Genomic DNA, 14,301 nt, shown 5'->3' on the forward strand with positions numbered 1-14,301 from the left:
AAATTTTCCAAGTCAGAAAGTCCTTCTGTTATACAATGGAGAACCTCCAGCAATTCTCTCTTAAGAGCTCAGTCTTCCCAAATGATCTTGGTTTTGATGACTGATTTTCAGTAGTTAGTAACTATTTGATCATTGGCCTTCTTTAGACCTACATGGGGCATCCTTTCCAAAAACTGCCACCTCCAAAATTCTCTGTGATCCTGATCATCAGGATGACTGCATTTGAAAAAAGTCACAAGAGTTTACATAGTTTATTAAATAGATAGAACTGTATTGAAGCTCTTTTCCATTTACATTGATCTTTACAACTTAATTTTTTTTTCTTTTGACATTAAGGGAATTAACAAAAACTGGCCATCCTGAGATGGTCTCCATGGTACCTGGTAGAGTAACCATCCCTGTTTGCCTCTGTCTGAGGGGGTTCCCTGGCTGTGAGACTTTGGGGCCAAAAATGGGAAGTTCTCAGGCAAACCAGGAGAAGTTAATTACCATTAGAGTAAGTTAAACAATGACCAAAAGAGTCCAGGTGCTTAATATGTGGAGAGGGAGCAAATGAGGACCAAAAATGTAAAGGAAAGAATAAGAATGAATGAGTATATATGTCCCTAAATGACTACTTGTGGCAATAGTGGATAACTATTTGTTCTGAACCCACGGTCTTGTTTGACTAGGGAATACTGTTAATGCCTCAATTGAGCTCCAGATTATCAGGTGAAGCAACACTTTCCATGAAGCTAAAGACCTTTGTGTAGAAGTCCCCAGGATGGCCATCACTACCCCAAGTTTATTCATTAGCATAGAAGGAAATTCCCAGAACAAATGGGAATGCCAGGGGTATACCTAAGGCTCCCACAAGGAAGAATACCTTTGTCAAGGGTGTTCAGACTGGGAAAACATGAAAAAGATCTCTGTTTGGATGAAGCATCAGGTTGGCTGGTGTAGATACAACATATTCAGAGAAAATGATAAAATATTTAAGAATTGTTAAAGTAAGTAGCTGCAAGGGAATTATTTTGTCAACATGAAATATTTTAATGTTTATATTGATGAATTTTAAAAATATTGTCCCATCATGTCATAGTTTTATAAGATTTTCACTACCAAAATTGCAGAGTGGGCTTCCTTCTGCCCAGAGCATCTGAGCAGAAAGTGATCTTGTCATTTCTGATTTTGAAAATGAATCAGTTTTATTTGACAATCTGCCATCACAGACTGTTGTATTTGTTATCTTTTTCTATAGAAAAATTGGCTTGTGGTTGGGCGTGGTGGCTCATGCTTGTAATTCTAGCACTCTGGGAGCCCGAGGCGGGAGGATGGCTTGAGCTCAGGAGTTCGAGACCAGCCTGCACAAGAGTGAGACCCCGTCTCCACTAAAAATAGAAAAAATTAGCCGACCTTAGTGGTGCATGCCTGTACTCTCAGCTACTTGGGAGGCTGAGGCAGGAGGATCACTTGAGCCCAGGAGTTTGAGGTTGCAGTGAGCTATGATGATGCCACTGCATTCCAGCCTGTACTCTCAGCTACTTGGGAGGCTGAGGCAGGAGGATCACTTGAGCCCAGGAGTTTGAGGTTGCAGTGAGCTATGATGATGCCACTGCACTCCAGCCAGGGTGACGGAGCAAGACTCTGTCTCAAAAAAAAAAATGGCTTTTTAGTATTATTTTGTCCCAGAATGAATAATTTCAACATAAAAATATTCAACCAAGTCAAACTGTTCCATTGGCGTTTGGTTGAGTCTTCTTTCTTTCTCTCCTCTGTCCCTACTCCTAATAGAACTGAATGGTTTATTTTGACCAAGGTATACACAGCCTCATTTACTCAGACACCAACTCTATACAAAATCAGGGAGAAAGTGAGAGGGAAATGTAGATGGGCCTCTTATACCAGGGTGGGCAATAAATAACTCTAGTGCATGGCATTTCTGTAGGATTACCGAGTGAACATTTTTCTGAGGCAACAGTGGAATGATTCACGGCTGGCATACAGTGAGTACCCAGATGATTCCCTGGACTTGGATCCATCTATGCTAGACTCCATTTGGAAACCAGATTTGTTCTTTGCCAATGAGAAGGGTGCCAACTTCCACGATGTCACCACTGACAACAAATTGCTGCGGATTTCAAAAAATGGCAAAGTGCTCTACAGTATCAGGTAAGACTCCACTGGCTGTACCGGTTAACTTCTCCATTTCTTTGCTGGCCTAGAACTGCCTGATTCTGCAGGGCAGGGTGTATATGAATATTTGGCTTTTGTGGTTTCTTGTTTATCATTTGAATCTTAAAGTTGGTGGAGAGTACCAGAGGTCCCTGTGGTCTCATAAGTGTGATTCTCTATAGCAAAAATGTATTTGGTAGGATGGTGGGTGGGTAATGGTATTGTGTAAATACCTGCACAAATGTGTTCTTAATTGCTTCAATAAAGGAAATACTAGTCCTTCAGTTCAATAGTCATTGAGCATAATGTGTGAAACCTCATTTCAACAATTCTGCCATTCTGTAACATAACCATACACACATAACAAAATTCAATGGCTCAGCATAGTCATTGACAACATACTTTTGGCTGGATGAGTGGAGACCTGGTTCTAATCTCAGTTGTGCTTCTAACTAAACATCTGACCTTGATCTTTTAACTTTTCTTGTACTTAAGCTTGGGACAAACAATTTCTGAGATCTATTTTTCCTTTTATATTCAAATATTATCTTCTCCACAATCTTTAATCAAATCTTTATCTCCAGCTCAAAGTAATTCCCCCCCTTTCTGAACTCTAATAGCAGTTTCTCTGTGACTCTGTAAGGCTTTTGTTTTTTCTTGCCTTATATTTTGGCTATTTCTGTGTATGAGTATAGCATAAGGACATGGATTTCTGGAATCAAGACAAATCTAGAATCAAATCCAAGCTTTGCCACTTACTGAGTTACATAACCTATATCCCTCAGTTACCTTAACTGTAAAGTGGGAAACTCCATATTTATCTCTGAATATTCTTGTAAAAATGAATATTGTAGAGGTCAGCAAATATTTTCTGTAAAGGACCAGATAGTATTTTGCAGATCAGATTGCTTTTGTTGCAATTATTCAACTCTGTCATTATAGCTTGAAAGCAGAAATAGATAATACACAAACAACTGGGCATGGCTATGTTTCAATACAACTTTATTTACAAAACAGGTGGTGGACTGAATTTGGCTCTTTGGCTGTAGTTTGCCAACTCCTGAATATAAAAATATATAAAAAATACTTGCCGCGGTATCTGACATAGAGTATATGTTCAATAAATAAAATGATAGTTATCTGTATTTTAAAACCAATGCTCTTTTTAAATAATAAGCTCTTTCAAGACAATATACTTGGATTTTACCCTTTTTGTAACATCTACCAAAGGGCTATGACAGTGTACTATATGAGAAATACTTAGTACACTGAATAAACTACTGGCATTTTAAAGGTCCTTTATAGAATCCCTGTTTCTCTCCAATTTTATTGCCAAAAAAGTGGACAGCTAGTATCCTTGCAAATAAGTTTTACAAGTTTGCAGACTCAGCACCATCACAACTTCATTTAATAACTCTATCTACAATTTAGTTCTGTGTTGTATATTCCATTCTTATACTTGGAAATTTCACAGCTTGCTGATGGCCAACAGCCCCATGTCTTTTAGAATGAAAAAACCTGCTCATTTGTAAAAAGTGGCAAAGTCACTGCTTGCAAAGAGAACCAGGAAACTTCCCCCAATGCCCATTTTGTTTTTAAGGAAACACAGAATATTCTCCATGGTAATGCATTTGGGTAGTGTAAAATGTAATATTGGGCATGACCTAAGTTGATGGGAGCTGATGAAATGGGACATATGTAGAGTGTGGTGCTGGGAAGGAGAGTTATAAAAAGCAGCACAGGGTATCAGCTGCTCCAGCTAATCCTCTGGGCCTTGAGTGGCGTTTGCTCTAATAGATACCTGGCATTGTGTACTGCTGAAATAAAACCAGGTGGTTGTTGCTGTTGTTGTTTTCTTGCTGTTCTATGAAGGTCTTTACATTCTATAATTGTGAAAGATATAATGCTCCCCAGACCTAGACCCCGAGGAATTCTTGTATCTCAAGTATAGCATGTTGCGGGCCCTGAAATGCCCTAACAATTGTTTTGGATTGGGCAGGGTTTGTAATATGGTAGGCTGGTTTAGACTTTTCCTTCATTGTGAGTATTCCCTGCAATCAGAGGAAAAATCCTTGGTAAAGGAGAACTGGAGATGATGTCACTTTAAGGAAACACAGGCTCTTGGCAGATTTGAACTTTAGGAGTCAATTATTTCCCTAGAAGGGTTTTAAATGAGCCAGACACTGTGCTGAGCCTAGAGATCCATAGTTGAGTAAGATGTGGTCCCTGCCCTTGAATGGCTCCAGATTAACAAGTCAGGTGGACATATGACAAATTAAGTAATAGGAATAAATAGGGAACAAGAAAAAAATTGGCTCTAACTTTGCAAATGAATTGTGTGACCTCAATGGTGTCAAAATTTGGGAGTCAGTACCCACGCTGCTGTTTGAGTCACTGGACTCAATTTAACAAGAGACCAAGGAGTAATTAGTGCTAATACATGCCCAGCTGTAGGTTTGACTTAACTTTAAGGCCAAGGGGTGTACAGTTGTCCATGTCTTAAAGGTGCTCAAAAGTCCCTGCTGAAGTTCCGTTAGGAAGGAATTTCCCTGCACACTCAGGTTTCCAATGCAAATACCCCTGGAAGAGGGAACCCATTGGCCTAAATTCATACTAAACTGTAAAGAGCTGATATTAATTTCTGACAGTAGGTTTGATGTCTATGAAGCATAGTAAGAATGAGCATACTAGATCTTAAGAGGAGAAATGGGATAAGATGAAGAATGTTTGGGAAAGATACAAGGAAGGGACTAGAAGTACCAAAGACAAACTCATAAATTGCCTCCACCCTACACAGTAATTAAGTAATTATTTAATTACTTAAGCATTTAATCCACATTTTAAAAAGTAATAGTCTGTAGTGATGTTTTATATTTGCATTTTCCTGAAACCTAAAGAAAATACTGATAGTATTTCATCTGGGAACAATTCCATGCTTTTCTTAGCTTTGTAGGATTAGAGGTAGAATTAACTCTCCACGGACACCAAAGCCCAAAGCTTTGATAGTCAAATAAAGCACAAAGAGAACTATGCAGTCCATTGACTTCATAACATGCAAGACCATCCTTCCCAATATTTTATATATCTGTATTCCGAAAGAATGGGGATCTATAAAGAAAGAGGGAGTAGTATACCAGAAATCCTTAAGTGTCCTCTTCATTCAAACACTTGGGGTACTTGAATAAAATTCAAACAAATCGTTTAAATACAAAGGAAAGATCTTATCTCAGTGTTAACAAATCTCTCTCCAGTGATGCAGGACACAGCTTTTGCTGATTCAATAGTGTCAAATCTATTTCTGTCCATTTTTATTCAGATTTCTTCTTTAATACTCTCTTTTCTAATGTGTTTACCTTACTTTACTTTTTCTGAGTTTTTTCTTGACCCACCTCATTAGTTATTGATCATCCCTGACCAAAGTATGAACAAGGACACATGTCTTGCTTTGTACACCCTCTTCAGAGTGAGTCAAATTCTAAATTCAGGTTACTTACAAAGACTTGAATCCACAGTGGAAAAATGAGGTGAGCCTTGAATGTTGCACATATTATTGTTCAAGCAATTAGTTGAATTTAATATAATGCATTGGAGTAAAGGTCAGGACATCATGGGGTATGGCGGGCAAGAGGAAAGAAAAAAGAAGGTGAGCATTTTTGGAGATGAACAGTTTCTCTTATGTGTCCACAATGCCTTTGCTGATATTTGTTTTCTTCCTTCAAATCCCATTGTTTCTGAGAATTTTCTGTCAGAAATCTGACTTTTATAGAAGCATAATTTCTTTTTTAACAAAGATACCTTGTAAAATATCTAATCCAACACCCTTGATTTACCAATGAGGAAGTGACTTCTTTCAGAAGTTAGATGAGCCAAAATAATGGAGCCCGTAAATAGGAAAGCTAGGACAAGAATCAAAGCTCCTGGCTACTTTTTCAGTGCTGTCATCTCCTACCCTACATTAATGCCGCATTTATTCCAAATTAAGTCCAAAGACATAAACAAATAATTCTAAGACATTTCATTTTGAAACCAACCTTTTTGGGAGGGGCCGTTAGAGGAAAAAGGTAAGATTAAAGATGAGAACATGTGTCTTCAATTTTACAAATATCTTAGACGACTGTTTAAATTCAAGGTGAAACAATTGACTTTCAAACAGGAAGATGGATCTATTTGATAATTTTATATAGCATATGTAGCTTACGTAGCATATCTACCTTTTGAAAAGTTTTACTATCCCAGGATTAAAGGGCTGAAGAGACCCATTAAAGTCAGTAAGTCAACTCTCTGCCTTTAAGCAATCCACTGAGAACTCATTCTATTTTTAAAGACCTTCAGAGAAAGAGATTTTAAATTCTCTTTGGATCTTGTAATAATAATGTTATGCTAACATTGTAAAGAAATTCTTTCTTGTATAACTTAAATCACCTGTGCTGAAATTTAAATCAGTCACTTTTTCCTCCATCTGTTAACATGATAAACAAATAGCCACCATTTTTGGAAGGATGGAGGGATTACCTCATTGTTCTTCCTTGCAGACATTTTTGCCTTACCAGAGTTAGTGGACGTATGTTTGGTCACTAACATTATGCTGCTGGTTTAATTTTACTAATTTTATTAATTTGAAGAATACCATGATGTTCTTCATCTTGTAATTTTTAGTTTGTTGTAGTTTGAGGCCCCTACTCTGGACCCTATGGTGTTGAATATTGATTGTCCTGGTTACTTCTGATAGTAGACATGGACTTTAGGATCAAACACACTTAGGCTTGATTCTCCGACCCCAGCACCATTACCTGTGTAATTAAGGATAATTTGTTACTTCTCTAAACTTCTCAGCTTTGATAAGGAGATAGTTTGGTTATGAGCATTAGTAGAATGCAATATATATTATATAGATAGATACTCAAAAGTGGCATTATCATACACTCTAGAGCTCTTGGTATTTTCTTTAAATTTAATGATTGTTCTTTCTGTTCCAGCCTCTAAGACAAATAGTAAACTGACAAAGGTAGATTCCTACAACCTCAAAACTTGAAGATTGGGACAGGCACACTCTTTGAATGTGTCCCTATACAGTAGGAGTTCTTAACCTGAGGGCTAGGTGAAAACTCCAGGGGTCCTTGAACTTTCCTAAAATTGTATGCATATTTTGTGTATTATGGCATTTAAGATCTTGTTTGTTTGTTTAGAGTAAAAGGTCCTTGTATTTATTAAAGAGGCTATGGCCCTCCAACTGTTAACAGCTTTGCTTCCAGATATATTGCATGCCTCCAGAATGGGTATGACTGAGGTGAAGTTGTTAAAGAAATACTGTTTGCCTTCAGTGTCTTATTTGACTGACCAGGTGCCCAGGGGTCTCATGCTACACTCCAATTGCAGAGAGTCCCTTAAATCATAAATAATTATGGAATTGCTCCTCCACAATAGCACCCCATATCATCAAGGCATCTGTTTGCCTCATCATGGGCCTTTATCTGACCTAAAACTTCTTTCTTTATGGCACTGGAGGTGAATTTGTTTGTTAATCCCTTTTGAGTCAATTCACAATTCCATGTGTTGATGATTCAGTGTTCTGCCTTCCCTGTAGTACTTGAGTTGTAATAGAGAACTCTTGGGGATTAACATGCTCTGATGATAGATTATAGGCACCACTGAGAGTAGGTAGAGTGTAGATTTCTAGGCAGACATCCAACAGTGCCCCCCAAACAATCCTGTCTAATGACCAACTCTACCCACACACATAAAAGGTCAACTTTTCTCATATGGCCTCTCAGCCTTGACTCATCCTACGATCTGATGCAAAAACTTCAAAAGATTCTAACTTTAGTTATAGAATTTTTTATAGCATAGGAACAAAGAACATCCTCTATTTGGATGTCAGAGCTGAAAATAAAATGCACACACAGTGAACCTGCCTAAATGTTACCAATGGTGATTCTTTGATTATCTTACTCTCAATTTTGATAAAACACATAAGCCCGCATTTTCTGTTAGAAGGCAGTTATGAAAAGCTGTGATTTCTCTGTGAATATTTGGACCACGTTTATCTTTATATTCTATAATCCAGACAAAATTACATTCTCATTTTCCAACTCTGTGTCCAAATCCTCATTAGTTTTGTGACTTGACTTAATGAACTAATTAATGACTGTAACATAAGCGCCCACATCAGAATTAAGCAGCAAGTCTTCTGAGAAGTGCTGGGAAATGCCATGGAAACCACAATGTTCCATTCTTCCTAGAGGCGAGCAAGGCTGTGAGGGTGGGAGGCGCTGGCATGCACACATGCTGATGGATTCAACAGGAGCTGAGCTAAGAGGTGCAGAGGGGTATTTTTGGAGAGGGACCCTTAAAAAAGGTCTAACAGAGGGTAAAAGTATTAAGTTCTAGAAAGTGGGTTGTGTACATGACAGACTCTCATAAAATGCTGGAAAGCTTTGTTAAGCTCCTGCTTGGGTTCAGAAATACACACACACTATGGTGCATAATACTGGTTCAAATATAACAGAGTAAGGATCTTACCCTTGCTTGAAGGAAAAGAGGGAATTGTTCAATGAAATACATGGCAGCTAGCATGACCACTTGTCCTTGACTGTTTACCTGACTGGGCTAGCAATAGCAACTAGTAGGTTTTCCTCTGTTTGGAGGTAACTTTCCATTTCATTACATTCATCAGAGTTTGTTCTTCAGGTGATGGTAGGGAGAACAGAATACCGAGAAGCTAGCTCAGGGCATTGTGATCTCCATGCTTCCTTTCATCATTTACTGTATCTTTCAGGATCATAGAACAGCCTCTCCATCTCCATCAGTTCATCACTCTGGATCTCAGTTTCCTCTCTAATATGAGAATGAACCTGAGGATTATACAAAGTCTAGTGCTCCTTCTAGCACTATTTTAAGTCTATAACTTAAAATAATGTCCCTCTCCTTTCCAAACCACAAAACACTTTCCTGATAAGTAAATAAAAGTGGATTCTTCATATCCCTTGGGGCTTGGGGTCAGCAAGAGGAGATTATGAATTTCAAGGTGTTTGTCTCAACTACTTTTGGATCTTTGAGCCCTTCTCTTCCAAACTAAATATTCAGCTCCTGAGAAGAATCTGATTTTGGAGTGGGTTAGGAAAGACTGGACTACCTCTAGTTGAAGAGGTAGCCTTAAAACATTCAACATATAGTTTACACAATGACAAATACTCAGAACTAAGCTTCCTATTGAGAAATTTCCCAATTGCAAACTAGATCATTCATATCCTCTGTTCAATCATCAGGACTATACATGAGATATTATTTTAGAATATGCTTGTGAATTCAGGGTTTATATATTTTTAGACAGTTATACAAAGATGGTCGGCTAGGACAATAATTGACTGGATATGTAAGCTAAAGAATCACATGGTAGATATGAGCCAGCAGAGTTGATGAGCTAGTCTGCTATTACTCATTACCTAAATTTTCTTGTGGCAGAAATCCAAAGGAAAAATCAGAGGTCCTGGTGAGCCTGCTCAACTTATGTTGATGTGGGCTTCTGCCTGGTCTATACTGCCACCTTTGAAAGGCTCCCTGGATGGCATTAACCCCAAAATAAACATGCATAATATCACCATAGCTCTTATGAAACTCATGAATTACTTTAGTGCATTCTCATGGCATACAATCCAAAGGAAAGGCACTCCATTTTAAAATGGAAAAAAATTTGTCCATCTGCAAAGCTCAATAGTCTCTTCAACAAGTTTCTCCTTGCTTGTGGCATTTAAAATTATAAATCAACACCTGTACTGAGAGAATACAACATTTATCATTGGACAGTTATTAAAAGACAATTGAGGACATATATAATTATGTGAAGTTCCACATGTGGCACACTTTCAGAGCAAAGCCATCCCATATGTGACTGATCAGTTCTTTCAAAGGACAATAAAACAAAGATTTTATTTGATGTTTCATTTTAGTAGAGATATTTTGCTAAATTTGAGTAGTCAGATGAAGGGTAGAAAATAAAAAGTGAGCTAGGGGATTAAAGACAGAATGCTACGGGGGTCGAGCAGATGTCAGTTCTGAGGGTCAGTAAGACTTGAATTCAAATCCAGTGTTACTAAGTGACCATAAGAAGTTGTTTAACCTTTCTTTGATCTGCAGTTTTTCTTAGCTCCAGATTCATACTAAATGTTCAATGAATGTCTTAATTACCCCTGAGTTGGCTGTAGGATAAAGGGGGAGGAAGAAAGGGTGACAGTTCTCATCCTCCTTAACCCATACATATGGCACCTACTTGTATCACTCAGGCTTCACTCACCTTTCATACTTAGTCCAAAGCAGATGGCTACTCTACTTGCTTTGGCTTTCCTCCTTTTGGGAGACATGTAGCTTGTAATGGAGGTGATATTTGCATCTACTTTCAGATAATAATTTAGCTGGCACAGGTCCTTCCCTTTAGCTGCTTAAGAGTAAACTGAGGACTTATGCTTGGTTGCAAAGTATTTTCCAATCAACGATGGACCATCCTACCATCTGACCAGAACTCCATTCTCTCTCCAACCTTTGCCACCAGAAACAGTGGCCAGCAACTCTCCACCAGTTACCACAATGGAAGACTTAATGCAAATACCAACCAAATAATACAATTTTGCTTTCAGCTGTCAACGGGTACAAAGTTATTTTGGTTTTCTCGAAACCATACTTGCAGTTTGCAAGCATGCTAGCATTTGTTCTCTTCCCCCTTTTGTTAAGTAAGATAATCCCAAACAAAACGTTAAAAAAATCGCTCAACTGTACAGGATTTTCTCTCTTTCTTCACCTCAATGCCCCCATTAAATAGCTGTAATGTTAGACACACGGTGACAGTGGACAAGTCAGCTCTCATTATTTTAATGTGCAGGTTAACAGCATTTTATCTTCATGAATGTTTGGGCATATAGTATTAATATTAGATGTGAAATTACTTTGAAGTTTAAAATGTAACTAAAATGTGAGTGGTATAGATTATCTAAATCTTTGGTAATTTGAGCTTTTTTCTCTGGTGGTGTTCAATTTAGCCCTCTCCTATTCAACACCTTCAAAACATTTTCATTCAGAAACTATCAAAGCATTTGGAAAAATTTTAGCTGCAGATTTATCAGTTGCTCTCCAAGTTGAATTCAATCCATATTTGGACTTAATTAACATGGGCCAACCATATGTGCGCACATTTTCTGAAGGGCCCATGCACAGATGGAAGCAGATATTGTATTTTTGTCCTTCCCAGCTAGTATTGCTCAATGCATATGGGTATTTTCTATGATGCCTTTATAATATTTGGTAAACATGGACCTTCCTACTCAGCCATGGATTTTAGTCAGGGGAGAGGAAGAGAACAGCTGATGAGCCAGGCAATGTTGCCATTTATCTCCTCCACATCCCAAGGTCAACAGGAAAAAACAGCAGAAGTGCTTATTTGGAATTAATAGAGAGGATAGAGTCCAACACACAGCTTAGGACCAAGCTGGGATTTAGGTCCAGCCTTAGACAATATTGAAAAAAATGATGTGTCTCTGGGGCCCAGCCACACTGTTCTGAGCCCTGTTTTTCATCTAGTTTCATCTTTCCCTTTGATATTCTCAGCATCAAAGTCTGCTCTTGGGGATATCAGTAGGGAATCTGGGAATCTATTGACTCATTTACACAAAGGGAGAAATGACTAAGTATTTCTCTTCCTAGCTTTGTATCTTAATAGTTATGGGAACCTTTAGCTAAATGTCTGTTAGTTGATTATACATAGCAGCTAAGAGTTGGAAAGTGTTTGAGCAAGGACATATTAGGATATTTCTGGAACTCCTAACAATTTATAGGCCACGAATTTTTCAAATTTTGTTTATGTGGAAATCCGTCCCAGTTGCAGCCACATCTGTGGCTGCCCATGAACCAGGTGACCAGCTCAGGGCTGGAGTGGGCAGGATTCTCTCTGTGCTTTATATGATGTGTGAGTTCAAAGCAGCCATTTCATCACAGAGCTTTCAGAATTGTAAGTTATAAAATGTCATTCCTTGCCTGCCAAGCCAAACTTGGACCAATTCTTTTTGTTCTCCCTGAATAAAGATCCTTGTGTGGGTACCTTGGGTTTTGATTCAGGAGCATCGGATGATTAGTGCAAGGCATGTTTCTCTGATAGACGCAAAGGGCCTTCACAGGATCCAGGTCTGTAACAACAGGTTATCTGCTCTACCCAATCAATGTGAGTGCTTATCTAGGCCCCAAGGGAGTACCTAAAACGCTTTACTAGGTTCAGTTCAGGTGTGTCTGATTCATGTTATCAAAAAGGATTCTCTAAATGGGGGTGCTGGAAACAACTTCAAAAAGTTGAATAGTAAATTCAAGCTACTGGGATATATATACGTGTAATTCTGATGTTAAGTTGTGATCTCCTTCATGAGAGAAACTGTCTTATTTCAAGTGTCTGATACATGATGCCCAATTAAATATTGCCAAAATATTGCTGTATGGATGTACTAAGTTCCAACCCAGGTGGAATCCTGATTATTAACACCAATCCTTTCTAAGGACCAGGAGCTAGTCCTCCCCCACACTCAGTCCTGTTTCATGGCTAGTACCATGAAATTTTGTAAATTTTTTGTTGTGGTTCATTCAATGCATATTGCAGCCACTTCCCTAACTTCTTTCGAAATTTCTCAGTGGCTGATTTTCTAGAGATCAGAGACAGTAACCTGATAAATTGCCACCATCCTGAGTAGAGTTTCACTGTCTACTTTGAGCCTTTGCAGATTGGGGTATGTTAACAGGCACATTGGTCTTGACATTTTCTCTACCTCACCTAAAAAGTGTCCTAAACACCTCTCTTAGCAGCTTTCCCAGTCTTCTAGACACACCTGCCATATTCTTGGTTGCCAGTGGACTACTTTCGGCTTCACTGCCCTGACTTTATTAGTGTGACTCTCCACTGTGACTGAGGCCTATGATTAACCACCCCCTTTGTCTCATTACCCCCAGTCCAATCATTTAGCAGTCTACTTGGGGCTAATTGTCCTACCCTGGTGTCAAGTAGAAAGTAACATTTTCAAAGGAGAGTGCTACTGCTACTGAAAAGTTGCAGATCCCTTTCCCAATCCTCTTTTCTATTTCCTTTTCAAAACCTTCTCCTTTTGGTCTATCACATGGTCAGGAATTAAAGTCATCCCTTGGGACCTGTTGAAGTAGTACTTCTTAAAGTGTGCTCCAGGGCACCAGTATCAGTGTCACCTGGGCTGCTTATCAAGGGGGCCTGAGAATCTGCATTCCTACTAAGCCCCTCAGATGACACTTATGCACACCAGAGATTGAAACCCACCATGCTAAATGATGTTTTGATCAGACAGGCAGCCTAGCAGTATTTTTTAATCCAGTGATTCCCTAAGTCTTCCCTCCCTCTCTCCATGTGTGGGTTGTATTAATGATGCACTTTTAACTTCTAACTTGCCCCCAGGCTAATTTCACTTAAGGTCTAGCTGGGTTAAGATGACACTCTTGGTAGATACTTGATGCATCCTGTCAAATCTTCCTGACACTAGAATGTCACATGGTTAAGAAATTTAAAGTTACAACTGGGAGGAAAGATTCAACAGATCTGCATTGTACAGTAAGGTCTTCCTTTTGTTCCCAGGGAAAGAGTGGATTGTGTTCTAAGATGTTGGATGATAAAGCCCTGTAGGGGCAATAAATCCCACCTATCTACCCTGATTGCCAGGAAGTTCTGAGTTTAAGAAGTGTTATTACTTGCACTTAAAGTTTTCATCATATTCAAGAGGGTAAAGTTACCTGTAAGAGGAAATCCTTCAAGCTGGTCACCTTCACTTACAGTTTATAATCACAGAGATGTTGAGCAGGATGGGGGTGCTGGGGTTGGGGGCAAGGAGACCCAGAGATTTAGTCAAGATCAAATAGCTCTTTAGGAGTAAGCTGGGTCTACCACCCAGGTCTCCAGGCTGCCAGGGGAGGCTGAAGAAGTTTTTAAAAGGACAAGCCATGAGAATTCTGGATGCCTGAAGAAACATGGAAGGGGTATCCCTGAGCAGGTACAAGGCAACTAAGGTGTCTATGACCAACTCTGCTGGCTTCACGGACAAAGGAGGATGATAATTTGGTAACAGATTGTTTTCCTAAGGAGGAAATGTGGTAGAGTGG

General features: G+C 38.9%; 1 protein-coding gene across 2 annotated transcripts in view; it reads left to right on the forward strand.

Annotated features, from left to right (window-relative positions):
* The window catches only part of GLRA2 (glycine receptor, alpha 2), a 210,184-nt gene that overhangs the window by 61,083 nt on the left and 134,800 nt on the right, over positions 1 to 14,301 (forward strand). For both annotated transcript variants that reach the window (XM_012649801.1, XM_012649802.1), the window contains exon 4: positions 1,928 to 2,151. In XM_012649801.1, the coding sequence (XP_012505255.1) occupies positions 1,928 to 2,151 (224 nt within the window). The remainder of the gene's footprint in view (positions 1 to 1,927; positions 2,152 to 14,301) is intronic.

Source organism: Propithecus coquereli, unplaced genomic scaffold, assembly GCF_000956105.1.
Source record: "Propithecus coquereli isolate 6110/MARCELLA unplaced genomic scaffold, Pcoq_1.0 Scaffold303, whole genome shotgun sequence".
In the NCBI taxonomy this organism is placed as follows: domain Eukaryota; kingdom Metazoa; phylum Chordata; class Mammalia; order Primates; family Indriidae; genus Propithecus; species Propithecus coquereli.